Raw genomic sequence first — 17,273 nt, forward strand, 5'->3', positions numbered from 1 at the left:
GCTTTGTTCCTGTTTACCTTTCATTTTAAAATCTCATTGCAAGATTCACAGAATCCGGCAGACAGCCTATCCTGCGGTTCTTCCTTCTCACACTTTATATTAAAAATACTTAGGGCTAGAACATCATTTCTCGCCAGTGTATGGAAACAACAAACGCCTGCCCCATCATCCTCAAGTTTTTATCCTCCAAAAATCCCATGCTCTCCTACCTCTAGCGCCTTAATTTCTGCGATTTAATTATGTAAATCTCTTAAGCTGCTTAATGCATCCGGAAATGCGCTGTACCTCCGTGCCGCGCGCTGTTGCCGAACAATTTCTTGTCCCGTTTGTTTATTGCTTCCGTTGTCCATAAATGGTATTGTCAATTTGTTCTGCAAACGTACCAAGATATACTGGCCCAAGTTGATGGATCTAATGGAAGCAATTAAGAGCTTTTAAAGTTCCTCGGATGCCTTTCTTCTTATCACGAAATTTCCTTCATATATAATATTATTTATTGCATCCACAAGTCAACAATACATGTTTATTTCTCTTGAGCCAAACAGGGGAACATGAAATCGGATATTTGAATGTAAATTTCAGTCTGGCACGCCCCAGGCACTGGATCGAAAAACCCTCTAGAATATATTGTAGCTTTTTACCCATCAATTTCTATATTTCGTTATTTTTATGTAGTTCAAAAACGTAATATCATAGATCTTAGCATTTAGTTGTTTAATATCATCGCATTGTTTCATATTGATAGAACAATTTCTAGGACAATTTAGAGACTTGGAACTTGCAAAATATCTTACACTTAATCGCGTGTTCTGTTGCATTTTGCAAACTTGTTAATGATACACGTGTTTTCTTTTAGTTATGGCCAATGTTGGTACTTTATAGTAGTCAGTTTAAACAAAAGCTAGCACTACAACCATGTGCTTGCTCCATCCTTTATTTGAATTATAATGCACTGGATGTCAAAATTTCCCTGCCAATCCAGCTACAAAAAAAGTTGCATTTCTCCAAGAAATGACACCCACAAATTTCCTTTTGCGATTTTATGAAATTTGCAAACCAAATTCTAGCAACTAGTTGCAAGTAATGTTTCGCGTTTATAAAAGTCTGCAAAACGAGTTTTCCTATCGGAGCATTAAGTCGCAAGTGATGTTCCACGTTTATGAAAATTACAAACTTAATTTGGAGCAACTGGTTGCAAGTGAAATTGTACGTTTATAAAAAATTGCAACTCAAATTACCTATTTGAGCAACTAGTTGCAAGTAATGTTGCGATAGTAAAAAAAGTTGCAACCCATAATTTGTTGCAAAGTCGTTGATGAGACAGTTTGCCTTTTTCAATTACAACCCTTTTAGGCCAAAGTTTTGCTTTCCTTCCTAGTTAAAAACGGCTAGTTGCCAGCAACTGGATCAATATTTGCATTCGAAAGATATTTTTATTTGTATTGAATTTCCTATGATCATGGTTTGTTATACTATAATGATGGTAGTATTAATCTTGACTATTTGTTTTAATATCTCTCCATTGATTTCGCAGAGCTTCCTTCACTGCCTGTTGATTTGGTCATTGATGCTTTGACATGCGTTGATAACAATGATACGCAATACGATTGGCTGCCAATTGTTATAGGTTGGGCGAATCACAACAAAGCACCGGTTCTCGCCCTAGATCCTTGCATCCGGACAGCCAAACAAGGTACGTGTGATTAATCCAATTCAATAATTCAATACTAGTTCAGGTAGAGGTTGATAAATACTCATATTCGTATATAAAACCGAGAGTGTGAGGTGTCCGAGGTGTCCGCGAGAATATGGAGTATGGAGTATGGAGTATGGAGTATGGAGTATGGAGTATGGGTTAAGGAGTAGATAGAGAGTAGAGAGTAGAGAGTAGAGAGTAGAGAGTAGAGAGTAGAGAGTAGAGAGTAGAGAGTAGAGAGTAGAGAGTAGAGAGTAGAGAGTAGAGAGTAGAGAGTAGAGAGTAGAGAGTAGAGAGTAGAGAGTAGAGAGTAGAGAGTAGAGAGTAGAGAGTAGAGAGTAGAGAGTAGAGAGTAGAGAGTAGAGAGTAGAGAGTAGAGAGAGAGAGAGAGAGAGAGAGAGATCGATTGGACCCTCCTGTCAGGCCCTATTGGAAGTACCCCCCTTGGGTGATGGACGTGTTAGGCAGGAGCGTCCAATGGTTCCATTTCTTGGCTGAACTGTTGAAAAAATTAAAAAATATCTCCTTGATCCTTAGATAAAATACTATTCAATGATTTTTACTTTTAGCAATGTTTAAAAGTGTTTTAAAGTGTGTTTAATTGTGTCTTGGTTCGGTTTCTTATAAAAAAGTGCCTTATAAAGATTGTCAAAGCCCCCTTTCCTTTTTCGATGCAAATTCTTTAGTTACTAGCTATGAAGTTAATTTCTTCACCTCTTGAACTCACTTCACGGGTAAGAAGCCGAGCACCGAGGAGAAATTTCCTACATCAATGCAGGAGCTTGTCATTTATCTGGAAGTATACGGCCCCTTTGCACATTTTCACGATTTGCCTTTCCAGTGTAGTTAAATTTTCGTGCCTTTGAAAATGTTGGCAGATGTAATCTTTGTTAATATGCAATTAAGATGCATTTGAAAAACTAATGGTTCTTAATTCTGCCAAGCATTCACTGCATTAAGTAAGCCGCCTAATTATCATGGATTGAAACAACCGTTAAATATATTGGCAATTGTTAGTTATCACTTTGGCAGAGTTTACGCCTCCCGTTATCTATGACGCTAGCATATGCCCGCAACGTTATAAGCCTAATTAAGCTGGTCTTCCCTTACGTCAAAGCATAGACCCATTCTTAAAGGTCACTTTCTCTTGGTTGTCTGACGTCATGTGTTATTGTAGCGATACGATAAAGCTTTTAATCGTGTGACTGTTGCCATGAAGTCTATGTTTTTTCCGTAGGGTTCATTGAAATCCCAATTCTACATATCATGATTTTTGAAGTTATCAGTTGCTTTCTAAATTATCAGAGATAATTGTAGCTAGACTGTCGCGGTACATCTCATGACGTTTTTTTGAGTCATAATCACAGAAAAGGAAATATTATATGTCAATGTAAAAAAAATTGTTTTTCCTCTTCTGTGTCACAAGCCTAACAGCGTGAAAAATTTAGAACACTAAGGTCCCTTATAAACGACCCCCTTGTGCTTGTGAATTCTCTGGTTTTTATCCAGCTCCTGAAAGTATTTGAGTACTCTCCTGTTAAGTAATTTCCATGTTTTTGGTGTAGATGCAAAAGAAAATGAATGGCCTGTACACGAAAGAATTTTTGTAACCGAATGGTCTGTACCTAGAAAAGTGTAATACTTGAATTTGGAGATAGAAAGAGGAAAGATGATTTTTGAAGTTCCCAGCTGAGTGGGTCTCCATGGCTTTTTCTAATTCTATCAATCCTCAATGGTAATTTTATCAACATAATTTAATTTATTTTCGTGAAAATTTATTTTAGGCCAGTAAATGAATAAGCTAGCTTAGGCCAGGAAACGAAGGCGATTCAGTTCATGAAAATTTCGTATACTTCTGGTGGAAATTCTATTGTTTCTATCTGATAATCTCGAGAAATTCTTTTGTTTTCTTGGAAAGCTCATACGCTTTTTCCAAAAGTAAATTTTTTCTTAGTGGGAAAATGCGAAAAATATTTCAAAAGCAATACAAGCTGCTGTTGAAAAAAGACCGCCTTCTTTACCCTTGGTCACCCTGGATTATAATTGTGTTTGGGGATTGTTTTGCCCCCAGGCTCAGTTGATTATCCAATTAAGGACTTTATCTTTTTATCTAGAGTAATATATTTTATGACGTCTCCATCTATGTATGTTTAAAGTTGCCCTCCCAGAATCAACATTTCAATTATAAGTATCAATTAAAATAGATCTCATTGTAATGCCATAGATGTTCGGCTCGTGTTTAGCGGGGACATTCCATTAAATCCTTTGAATACCAGTCGATCAAAATAACGTCATTTACAGGCTTAGCCGGATGCTACATCGAATCACCAAGAAATTATGTTCAAATTGCATTCCCCGAAGTTTAGTCAAATAGGACTTCTTATCCTTAGATATATTTCACGGCCTCCGACGTAACTTAAAGGGTGGGCAAATACATATGACAGGCTAATTGCAAATGATACTGAACCCATGTTTACTGCTCTGTTTACATAGTCGGTTTCAACGTCGTCTGAAGCCACCCTGCATTCTGATTTAAAAAACCATTATTTGTTTATTTTTCCTTAAACCATGCTAACCTTAGGTTTCCCTTAAAAACTGGATTTCCAACCTCTTCGACGTGCTTTTTCCTCGCTGGCAGGTTTACAATTATACGATTTGCAGTGCAATGGCGGGTGAGCAGGGGATAGCCCTGAGTTGCATGAAGACCTGCAATAACGCATGGTACACCGGTCGGTTCAGCCTGACCAGTTCAAAAAGACACCACACATGTAAAATAGGGCGATCCTAAAAAATTATTTGCCCTTCCAAAATTAAAAACTATCTTTAGAAAGTAAACGATCCTAGCATTGAGTGGTTACCATGATTCTCTCCAACAAGTTTACCCACGGCCTTAGATCTTGAGCCACCAATGTCCAAGATCTCGCAAAAGGGTCCCTTCTCGCCAATTTGCAAATTTTGCTTCATAGTTTAAATGAAATGAATCTTTCTTACATGACCAGCGTTACTGACACATGATTCTTCGAAAATATATCAGCTATGCGTTTTGTCAGTCTATGATAGTGATAATAATTATAATTATAATTCACTTATTAACCCTCGTGTGCCTGTTTAGGATTCAGTTGAATTTTGATAAAAATGGACCTCTCATCATAATGATTTATTGGAGATCCTCCGCTTGCTGACCTGTACACATTCCATTAACTGTGCAATGCTATTACGCAACAACTCTGCCTTTCTAAGGGCTCTTGATTCTTTCCACGTAATGACTCTGCGGAGGATGTAAAAACTGATCTGTCAAAATGTATTGATTCTTTTCCTGCTTGAAAATCTGTTAAACTTTCATTTCAAACAACGAAGCTCTCATAAATTTTTACATTTTTAATTGGTGCCTTTTGATTTTCTTTATTTTATTTCTAGATTCAATCGTGATAAAATGGTCCATAGCACTGGCATTGCCTTTGGTAAGTAACGTATCTGTTTTGTAGAATTTTCTAAGTTTTAAAGAAAAAAAACATCATGAAAGCATGGACGCTGGATTATCGAAACACTCGCTGAATCCATAACGATATTCATAATCGTGGAATCTCTCCGATTTTATGCTAGATTTTCCATAAAAAAGGGACACCTGGCAACGAGAGACACCTTCCAACGAGAGACACCTTCCAATAAGAGACACCTTCCCATGACAGGCACCTCCCAATGAAAGGACATCCTAATAACAGGCACCTCCAAAGAAGAAACAGGCGATTTTGTACCAATTTTTTCCCTATCTCTAGGCCTAGGGCCTTGTATAAGTAAATGTCCGGACATCGGCTGCAACGAACAGAAGATAGAGTACTATAGGCTTTTGTCATATATATGTTCAGCTTAATGTTCATACATATCAAATTTATCTTGTAGATTGGCTCTTCTAAATGTGGACGCTTGTATCTTGTTGACGTTGGCATTCCATCCGGCATCTTCAAGGATGTGGGCATCACGTACAATTCGCCGTTTGGTGACAAATTCGTTATCCCTTTGCATGAAAGCTAGTTCCAGTTTTCTTAGCGTCGCTATCAGAGACTGTTTGGCTGGTTTTTCTTAGTTCTTGGGAATATGTATGAAAAATGACGCTGGAAGCAAGTTTGAGGAATATCAAATGCTTCACAAGGAAGCAAACATTATGTTAATTTACTTGCTTTTTTTACTGGTAACCTTCATAAAAACGCTTTTCATTTTCTGCAGAATTTGAAGAAAATTATTTGCCCTGTTTTCAAACAGAGAATACTCTTTTTCAGAAGTCTTGCAGAGTTCCATTGGTGTTAGCTGATGTTTAAAGTTTCCCTTTTTAGAATAAATCATTTTCCAGTTTCTGCCAAATCTGCTTGATTTTCTTTGAACAACTTAATCCACCAGGCTTTGATATTATCCACCCAGGGTGTTGAATGGTTAGAAAAGAGACCCTATTTGCCTACCCAATCGCACCTCGTAACAGCAATGTTTTGAAACAGTAAATAAAACCCCTTTTGAAGAGATTTGATATGTGATTGTTTGGCAGCAATAAACTTTTTTTGTTGAGAATAAGATTTTCTAAGATCATTGTGATACTAGAAAGGCTGCTGATGTACGTACCAGAATAACGTTTCGAGAAAGATCAACAATTCTTAGCCGTCAAGTCTAATACCGGATGGATAGTGTAAAATTTGTATCGCAAGTTTACTTTTTGCCTACTTGCATGGCGTGATTTTAGTTTGCTATTTTTTTGTTTCTTCAAAATGAGCAAGACTGCATACTGTTTAACAGAGCTTTTATTTTCTTGGACTCGTATCTGTGGGAGTTGGGTGACAGGGGTGTGATCAGTGAGCAGCTTGACGTGATTAACATGGTTATTGCAATCGATGATAAATGGTACTTTGTTCGCACCAAAATTAGCAAGTCTGGTAGGTGTCCGTGTCCCCGAGATAACACTTCAAAAAGAATTATCGATTTGTTAGGTCCTGTTCAAAGTAACTACCAAACAAAGTAGCAAGAAACTAGAAATTGTTCTTCTTAATTTCCTTTTTTTTGCCTTCATCATTTGTTGTTAAAGCACATTGTTGAGACTCTAGAACCCATTATAATCTAAGACATGCATAGGGGCTTGGTCTTAGAAAAATTGTTATACATTATCTTTTTGTGATTTGTTTCTGATCGAGTGATTTCTAGTATCTAACAAACATCGTTCACAGAATGATTAGCTCTGATTTCTCTTTGTGGCAAAGCTCATTTGAAAAGGTGTCTCTGATAGATGTTTTCAATATGAAGTAATAACGAGGAAGTGTAACTTTAACTGTTTTAAAAAGTTCTTGGCTTGATTTCTCAATTGAACAGATTCCCTTAACTGCCCCCTTCAAATTAGATACCCCCCCCCAATAAAACGTTCCCTTTCATCTTATAATATATCCACCAATGGTCCTCGTATCAAATAGATTTTTATTTACTAAACTTACGCAAGATTTTATTAATAGCAAGGACATCGTCTTAGGTTAATCGCATTTTCTTTTCGTTTCAGCTGCGCTCGCCCATGAGGAAGAGAAGCGTGTTCTTAGCGCACGGGAGATGCGCCAAGGCTGCAACGAGGTCAGTGAAACTTGGCTAATAATCCAAGTAAATTCCTACAGGGAACACAATAAGGCTTCAAATGGCTTCGAGCTTAGGCCGGATTATGCCCTTCAGTTGACTCAAGCATATTCAATTAGAATCCCATGCTCTCCATGAATCCAACGGATTAAAACCCTTCTCGAAATTCCATGCTGTGGACTTCAATTCTAGCGTTACAAACTTTCGTTAGGAACTTAAATTCTGTTAGCAGGTCTTTCATAAACCATAGCGCCAAGGCTTGAGACAGAATCGTTGTTCATTGTATGGGTGCAAAGCTGGTTTAATCTTTAAAATATGTATGCGAGAAGGAAGCAAAAGATGAGTAGTGTAATGTAAGGAAAGGTTTTTGACAAAAGACAGGAACACTTGAAGGGTTTGTTTAGTCACTGGCCTTGTAGTGCTTTTGAAGGTTGTTGAATGAAGTAGAAAGTCCTAAACGATGCATACTAGATACTAAGGGTTAATTAGGCTTGTGGGTTATTTTGTTCCGTGACTTCCGTGATGAGTGATTTCCATAAGGTACATTGTAGAAATATTCTGTTTTTGCTTGCTCTTAGAGAGAGCAACATGTTTCAGGCATCGCAGACAACAAGTATTCACTGCGGTCTATTTGTTTTTTCCTTTTCTATATTTTTCAGATTTCTAAATGGATAGAGAGAGACTTGTAGCAAGTCCAACTCAATGACTACGCTGTAAGGATAGGGATAAGCCTACATAATACATCTTTAACCTTAAAATGTAATTCTTAAACCGGGTTCATACACAAGTCTTCATAAAAAGGTTAGAGAATTCTTAACCTATATTTGCACTGCCTGTTTTTACATTGTGCGTTTGTAGCATCCTTCAGGAATTAATTCCAGAAACATTTTGCTATTATGCTGGTCACAGTATTTCTGATTCTAAAAACGCAGCTGTTTCGATTACTTGAGCTATTCTCATTCACCATGTCATATTTTATGATTGGCCTAGAATCTCAAAGAAATAGCATCGGGAAGAAATCATTTAATCCATACTGTTTACCTTACATAGAGTATCTTTCAAACTATAAAACCCTACTATGCACAAGAGACACTCGATTGTCTTCCCAATGAGGTAGTTTCCATCACCAGTACAAGATTCGATAACTTTCTGGACCCTGAACAAGTACAAAAATAGATTCGAAAAAAAATTGTATTCATGGATATTGACGACGAGACGATCGATTATTCAAAATTCATGCAAATTAAAGAAGGCAAGCGTAGAAACTGCATCATTAAGGCAAATTTTCTTCACTGGGTTTCTAACTGCGTGCTGCTTTCAATTGGTGAACCTGCGACGCCAAGATCATGTTGCTGAGACAGACTCTATGATCCATTTTCCTTCTTTTTGCAGAAGGTCCGAGAACGTCAGCAAGATGGCTGTTCTTTTTTGCCTATCTACCGTAGCGCTGAATCTTGAATGCAAGCATCTGATGCACTGCACTACAGTTGTTTATGTTTGACAAGGTTTCCTTTGACAAGAAAGCCTAAGCTGAACAAGAAAAGAGGAGAGGGCATTTTATACTCATACTTGAGCAGATTTGAAAGGTATGAACTTCTTTTATTTTTATGTGTTCGTTTAGAAATGTAATTGGGTGGAGCAGCAACCACTCGATTCAGCCTTGAAAATCGATATTGTAAGAAGATTCAAATGTGATTTTTCTAGCTGAACAACAGAATGTTGTTCTGAATAAGAACGTAGAAAAAGAATCTGAATAGTTTTTGTTTGCCCAATTTATTTTCTTTTTACCTACTTGCAAGAATGTCCCTAATTGTACCTCATTTGTTTCTGATTGCCATCAAGATAAACAGCCTTGTGAGTAATTTATTCGTACCAAATACTGCCAAATACCCTGCTGTGAATTGCAAGGAGAACCCCCCCCCCCCACCCGTCACCCCACCCTCAAACAATTCTCTTACAAGGACGGTCTGAATAAATCGAATTATTTTCCTGTAATTATTCTTCCTTCTCCGTTTTGCAACTTTTATGGTGATAGCTGTTCAAATGAACAAGTGGCGGATAGGTACCATTTTTGTGAAAGAAAATAGCAACGGGCCCAAACATGATCTTGTGGAGCAGTTATGTTTTTGTAATAGAGCAGCCTCGAGATCAGTAGTATGTTTTTGGCTTTCAAAAGTTGATTTTAAGCTTTCATTAACTCCAAAATCCACAATAGAACAAATTTTACTATCAAGAAGATTGACACGTCACGTTCAAAGGTCCCTTTTATCATACTTTCCATAACTGAATGCAAGGATTGAAACCTAGACAGGTACGATAATACAAAAATTAGAGCGTCATTTAAAAAGCTTCACAGACATCTTATTGTAGATTATCTTAAGAAATCTTTATAAATACAACTGGACATAATTGTATCATGTTAATAGTGTGAATTGACTGCTTTAATCGTAAATTGTTATCAAATTAAAAAATAAAGACAAATATCTGGCTAAATCGTCGCCACTTGATATGAGCTATTTCTAACTTGTAAAAGCCTAGGGCCTTTAGAGGAGTACTGTTTACTTGTCTCTATGCTATGTCTGCTGCAGGGCTGTCGGATGTCCTACAGAGCTTTACACGGGTTAATGTGAAGGAAAGGACAGTTTAAAAGTCGTAACTCCTAGTGTCGCAATAAATTCATAGGACCTTTTTGGCCAAATTAAGACAGATGTCACTTAATGGCACTATGTCCCTTCAGTCAACCGTTCAGAGTTAGCTTTGTAGTTTGTTTAAAGTCTAATCTAACGAATGGGAATTTAAGTGGCCAGTGAAATGCGTCAGGACGGGGCAGTCGTATTCAGGAGTGTAGAGACAGGGGGAGTCAGGGAGCCGAAAAGTTTCTTTTGCTCATAGGGGTGGGGGGAGGGGGGTTGAGCCCTTCGCTTATGCCGAATAGTAGTACTTCTCTACTTGTAGCTATTGGCTTTTAAAAATATTTTAAAGAGATCCCATTGCTCTTTTTATAGCACTGCACCCCTGTTCGTGTCTTATATTTTTTGCCATACTAATCATTTTGGCAACTTAATATGACACATGATAAATGAAAGGTATTTTATAGCACTCTACGATCATTCCTAACAGCAGATGGGCTACATACATTCTGAAGAATCAGTCAAAACAGAGTTTTTTTAAACCTCTATCTTGCAATCTGGACTTTCGAAGACAATAAATATCTTCTAACGAGCATTTGTTGAGAATTTCTTTTTATCTAACAACCCGTTTCTAATCTACCCTAGATTTACACTGTCTTTGGCCGCAGAAATCCGACCGCAAGCTCAAATCTGATCTTGAGTCGTTTTTATAAGCATCAATTTCATTTCAATAGTTTTGAAATAAGTATCAATCTTTCTTGGTAAAGTACATTAAAGGCTTTGTCATCAAATTCCCATTCAATATACTCAAAGCGAATAAACTCTAACAAAACCTGCCCATTTTTTCACAAAGAGACCGGAGAAAACTTGAATAACGACACGAGCGCTACAGTTAAACTTAAACTGCCTTTTTTGCTTCGTCATTAACCGTGTTAGATGGTCTTTCATGTCTGATAAATACATTGATTTTATTCAATGAGGATTTTGGCTGATTTATCTTGTGCTACGCCCCGAATTGTAGTCGAAACAAAACGAAGATAAGATGTGATTCCTATCGCTGTGACATTCACCAGATGTGCCCTCTACACAATTCATAAAAATCGGACTGTTCTGTTCCAATGAGGTACCGCTCGCAGCTAATTTCCGCAACAATGGTACTCGTGGATGGATCTTCCTGACCTCATATCAGTAGCTGGCTTTGCATTTCATTTCAGTGAAGTAGATGTGGAATTTAAAACGCAGCTGCAGTATTTTGAAGGGAATTTCCGTGCTAAAAATGTTCTCTGCAGCCTCCATTATTAGATGTTGGATTCTAAATGTATGCTTTTCGGTAGAACTGGGCTATTAGAAGGTATTTTTAGACGTTTTCTCGACAGCTAGACTCAGAATTGTACACTTTGTACCCGGTTCTTTATCAAAATAAAACAACTCGTAACTAATTGGGTTTATGTTGACCAATAAGTGTCCAGTTTCCTTTCACGTGACCGAAAAATTCAACTAAGAACGAAGTGGTAAGAAAGACACATACAAAACCTGGATCCAGGCCCTTAAAAGCGCTTTTGCTAAAACTCTGTTTTTTTAGTCTTTTCTGCAATCCAGGGCTCGAAAGCTTTAAAATAACATGAATTATCTGACTACAGATATTTATTTTAGACATTTGATTCCAGCATCATTGTCGGATTTCAAATTGAAGATTGAGCGAACAATTCAATGCCTAATGCATTCAGCCTGCAGAAAGATAAAAATCGATTTCATGTTCTGAGTTTATGCACTGCATAGTGCCTTATTGAATCATGTTAAACAGAACCATACTTTCTGGCAACAAGTTTCTCTAATTTGTGCAACCATTTATTTTTTGAGCCGCATTCCATTTCCAGTCAATTAAGTTTTTACACTTCACATTAGAATACATTAGAACGGTGTTAGAAGTCTATTGCCTGCAATTCTATTGCCTTCCTCGCGCCATGCATTTTGCCATGCATTTGACAAGCCCTCTTTTGCATGGCTTAGGGAGAGTTTTACATCAACTTGGGAGTAATTTCAGTACCCATGTGAGTTTCGCAAATCTTTTCGGGTGTCCGAAAGTGTCATTAGGGAGATGACGCCGGCCTGATTCCCAGTACAACATTGCACGTGGTCCTGAACCTTAGTTACATAAATGTTTATGAATTTAGCTAAAGAGGATATTCCAAGTTGCAAACTGTCTGTCTGCCTAAACTGCTTCAAGTTCAAATACTAGCAACAGGTAAAACATAATTTTTTTAAACGTAGCATTTTCGGTGATTTAGAGGCTCTTGTGTAACCGGCATGCTGTGCGACTGTATCATTAAAATTGGCCTAAAATCATACTGCATGAAAAATGCAAAATACAGCCAACTTCTCCTTGCGTAAAAACAAACTACTGCAAGGCATGCCGTTTGCGCAGTTCTGGCTTCTAAACGCTAAAAACAATCTAATATGTGCCATCTTGTTACCTGCTTCACTTTTTTAAAATCTGCACCTTCATATCACTCCCTTCCACTTCTGCTAACATCAAATGCAAAATATAGCGTTTCATGTAATTGATGTTGTTTCATATTGTCTCTTGGAAGTATTTTATGCCGCGTAAACAAAAGCTAATAGTACTAGGTCATCAGCTGCTTTTTGCTATTAACAACTGGAATCCATTGGTTTGCCATATTGTAGTGATTCATTAGGCCCAGCTTCGAGTTTCTGAAATTTAGATGGAATCAACATTTGCTGTATCGATACCAAATATTTTGAGTTTTGCCTTTAATCTGTGTAATATTTTTAAGCTGCGAGCTTCGATCCTTAGCCTGTGGGTGTACCCAAATCTGCAAGCTTCCAAATCTAGCCTGAGGCAGACTGATGGCCTAATAATAATGAAAGTACTTTAAGAGTATACAGCAACCGGATAAAAATTTCCTGCATAAGAGGACCCGATTTATTTAAACTGATTTGATAACCTCGAAAACATTGCTAGTCAAGACATTCTTCTAGTTGATGCAATGGCATGGGGCTACCTAGCTAGGCCTCATTGTAAGAGTTTGATTTTTCTTTCGGACAAACCCAGGGCCCCATTGAACGGTGTAAGTGGATGACAATTTCCACCCTTTGAATTTCCATAACCAGTGTCATTAAAGCCTTTCAGTAAATTGATTAGGTAACGGAATTGCGAAGGAGAATCTCTTCCCTAGTATGTAGCAACTTTTTTTTAAATTTTGCCAAAAGCGACAGTTTTATTTGACACAACGGTGCAGCTGATAAGTAAACGGGATTTTTACAAGATTTGACCATGTTTTGTTTATGCAGGTGCACAGTTGTACAGTGATTTTTCTATAGCAATGGCAACGGAGGCTTTGTGTGTTGTACAATTGATGTAACCGAGTCCAGGAGGCCTAGACCTTAGTGATATTCTTATGGTTGGATTGTTTTGAGTTTCTCTCACCTCAATCAAGCCTTGAATGGAATATATTCGATCGTTTTTATTTCTTTTGTTTTCGATTTAAATAGGATTAATGTGTTTCCTTCACAGGCCTCGTAGCATCGTGAATATTGTTCACTTTTCCTTTTGAAATGGAAGAACAACTTATATGATAACAACATCTGTCACTGATTGTCGCTTAGCAACTCGGCAACATGGCGTCTATGACGAAGCGAAACTCATATGTTAGACACAATGCAATATGAAAACACGGTTAATGAAATCCGAATCGTGGCTTATGGAAAAGCTTTGGTAATCAAAACCAACAGTAATTTGCACGTGACAAAGAATCATACTCCAGAAATGTGTGCGTATTTATCAACAAAGATGCGCGGGCACTGTCATGATAAGCAAACCTATTTAGGCCTTGTGCAAACACTATGATCAATTAGGTCATAAATTATAATATTCTTAGCTTTTTAAGTCAATAGTGGCTTTTCATATAGCCCCTGAGGGATGTTTTCTTTTATTGTTTTTCGTTTAAATAAATCGCATCTCATTCCCGCATCAACCTAAACATCCTTCTTTTTCCTCAAAATACCACAATGAATAATGTTCTATACGCATTGTCCTGTCTCCTGCGCCATTTCACCAGTGGCGGAGGTAACTCATATTACGTCAAGAGAGGCAAGTTTCCTGCCTTATATTAGGAAATTCCCTTCCTCTCTGTTCAGGAATACCTTAACATTACAGGAAAGGAACAACAGAAGTCTTTATATTTGAATCGGTCTTTCTTTTCGTTCTTCGGCATTCTCTTAACTAAGCGTTAGATACCACAATTTCCACCTTTTTTCATTTGCTTGAAAAACTCCATATCGACCACCTATGACCAAATTTGTCACAATATTTTCTACGCACACATCTTTTCCCATACCAGTGAAGACTTTTCAAAAGTCTTGTTTAGACCAAGCGGGACACCGGGGAACGGTCTCCTGACGGGGAAATTTATGAGACTTAGTAACTTTTTTCAATTTTGGGGCCCTGCGTTCGAAAATCGTTGGAATTCAGACAATCGGCGGGACTCGTTTTCAAGATTTAAGCCTCGTTTTGGTTAGAAATGATATTTTCAGGGTTGCAACAAATAACACCAAGATATTGTTGAATAAGGACTAATTAAGCAATGTTGGGTTGCATCATTAACCAATCAACGATTCTGTGATAATATATTTTGCCTATCACTTCTTTCCGTTCCGTTCATTTGCATCGACTTTCCGTTCTTCTTCTGGTTTTAGCTCGTATATCCGATTTTTTTTAACAGAATAGCTAGGGGCGATTGCCTCTCCAGCCCTATTGACATTTTTTTGTTAAGAAATAAGGCTTTTGCCCCCTAACAAAAGTTTGTCACCCTAGGTACAGTCATTTGAAAAAGGCTGTTCGTTCGTAGGATTATCGCTGACTTCCCTACGCCTCATAAATTGCCAAAGTTTTTACTTTGACTTAAATTTTCTTAGGTTTTTTTATTTTGCTAGCCATTAGGTTAGTGTTTTGAAATTTTTAACAAATATAGTTACATTTTCTCTTTTATTCATGTAGTTCCTGATTGGAGACATCAAGTGCCAAACCCTAGCAAGATTTGCGGTAAGTGATTTACTCAATTTGCGTATATCTTATCATTTTTAGCTGTCTTTCATCACTTTAAACATTTAATCAGCGAAAGGTATTTTTTTTAAAAATTATAAAGCTTAAAGCTAGCTGTGCCGGGCCTCCGTTGCTTAGGTTCGCGGAAAACTGTGCTGTTTGGGTCACCGATAATAAAAGACCTGTTCTGTTCTATGTCCACTTAAGATATATAAAACTTTCAAAATCTTCCTAAAACAGTGAATGAAGGTATTTTTTTAAAATTATTTTGCCTTCGATGAACTATATCACAACTATACAACTACCGTTTTTCTGGACTCTTGTATTACGCGGTGTCAGTTGAAACCGAGTTGGAATGTCATTTCAACCAGGGATTTTTGCTGTCAGTTCACCCCTCGACTTGATAGCGTAAACTACAAATGCCAGAAAGGTTAACCATTCTAAAGGTCTCATTCAGATTGAGTTTATCTGTATTGAATCTGACTAAGACGTAAGACCTACAAAATGGTTTACAAAGCACATGTCTAAAAGCCAAATATATCGCTTATAGTCTGGTTTAGTTTAGCATTGCAGACGCTAAATGGGTAGGATAAGAGTGAAGTCACAAAATGAGGAAGCTCGAATTTACTGCAAGTCTTTACTGCAAGTCTTTGTTTTCAGTTCTGCGTTGACGAACGTCTATTGTGAAGTTGCAGCAGCTAACTCTCCTTCGCTGACTCTCTGTTTTTCATACCACATCCATAGAATCCAAAAAACCTATGATTTCTGATTTGATTTGTCGTTCACCTGCTTATTAGTGTTCCCGCAAATTCTGCTGTTTCTGTTAACTGTGACAAGTTTTGTCTACGAGGGCAAGAAAAGAATAAGGTCTAGACGATGAAATGAAAATGTTAACTGTGATTCTTTTATCATAAAGAAAATAAAAGGAGAAATAGGCCTAGTCAAAACCCCATCTGCAACTTTCCCAATTCATTCATTTTCTGCTATTAACAATCACATTCAGCTACTGAAAATAACCAGGAAACGTGACAAGTAATCTATTGATAATCTTTATGGGGTTCAAATTAGCCTTGGATATGCTCTTTAAAAGGAGGGGCGGTTGTACCACAAACCCATACTACACTCTTTTTTTTATAAGAACCAGTAAATTTAAGTTCAGGCTGACTGTTCTTACTTTTTTCGAATATCCGAGGCTGGATTGTTCTTAATTTGTTCTTAAATTAAGAGGGTGTAAGCAGTGCTAGTGCTAGCTTTTTCGCTCTAAGGAGGTGTTCAGGCCAAAGTGAGTGAGACAGCCTTAATTTGCTGAAAAATTAGAATATTCACCGAAAAAGCACCCACACATCGCTAAAAATCCTCGATTTTGAAAAAAACGTTGTTCAAAATTGCATTTTGCAGAAGCTCAGCCTCAGCTTGTTCTTAATTTGTTCTTAACTTTTGACCAGTTTTGAGGCTCGTGTTCTTATAAAATTGTTGTTATAAAAAAAGAGTGTACGTACAGTCTTTTTCTTTTACAAAAATGTTGTTTATAAAAATATCCCGGCTCAGAATCATCGAATTTGTAAAAATGATATAAGAAAATTACTCAGCCCTAGTTTGCATCCTTGTGATTCACTTTTTAGTAGTTACTTGTTTTCACATGTTCAAAACAGAGAATCGCATGATTAACATCTTGTTTTTTTCTAAAAGCGTTGGTTTCCCCTGGTTTATGATCTCCTGGAACAATTTTGAAAATATTAAGAATTCTTTAAGAATGTATTCAGGCTTGAAATGAAAATTTTATAGCTTTTGTATAAAAAATAGCTGTAATGCTTTTGCTTCAAAGTGATCTAAAAATAAGGTTATCTAGAGGATCTAAAAATAAAATAAGAGTATTTCATTTAATTATTAAAGGCGATCTAGAGGTTTCATCTGATAAAAAATCTGTTTGTAAATGATAAAAACTTCATTTCTCCATAAAATCTAAATTACAAGCACAAACAAAATGAAAAATTGTATCCAGCCTAAATCTATTGTGATAAAACCAAATCTGAGCTTAAAAAAGTCATATAATTAATTTGGGAAAAATTTCCAAAACGAGGCCAGAAGTCGAATAGGTCTGCTCTATTTGTACCTAAGAGTAACCTGGGTACAAGTGCCTCATAAATCCGGGGATAAAGTATTGTAGACAGCTGCGGTGGCAAATAATGAATACTCAAAGCATTTTTCTGTGGCTAGTTTCTAACTATAGTTCTGAGACTGAATAATGGAGATTCTGGTACCCAGGGCAACCAAAGGGGTAAGACAT

At 37.1% G+C, this 17,273-nt stretch overlaps 1 protein-coding gene across 3 annotated transcripts in view; it reads left to right on the forward strand.

Moving 5' to 3' along the window:
• LOC135681091 (enhancer of mRNA-decapping protein 3) overlaps positions 1–17,273 on the forward strand; it is a 121,082-nt gene that overhangs the window by 21,728 nt on the left and 82,081 nt on the right. For 2 of the 3 annotated variants that reach the window (XM_089113861.1, XM_065195388.2), the window contains exons 11-14: positions 1,535–1,693; positions 5,114–5,157; positions 5,597–11,275; positions 14,942–14,986. In XM_089113861.1, coding sequence (XP_088969987.1) covers positions 1,535–1,693; positions 5,114–5,157; positions 5,597–5,728 — 335 coding nt within the window. In that variant the 3' untranslated portion in view covers positions 5,729–11,275; positions 14,942–14,986. Of the gene's footprint in view, positions 1–1,534; positions 1,694–5,113; positions 5,158–5,596; positions 14,987–17,273 lie in introns of all 3 variants that reach the window. The other variant, XM_089113860.1, reaches the window with a different exon arrangement.

The sequence above is a fragment of the Rhopilema esculentum genome, chromosome 18 (assembly GCF_057945365.1).
Source record: "Rhopilema esculentum isolate cy_ngs chromosome 18, ASM5794536v1, whole genome shotgun sequence".
NCBI lineage: Eukaryota > Metazoa > Cnidaria > Scyphozoa > Rhizostomeae > Rhizostomatidae > Rhopilema > Rhopilema esculentum.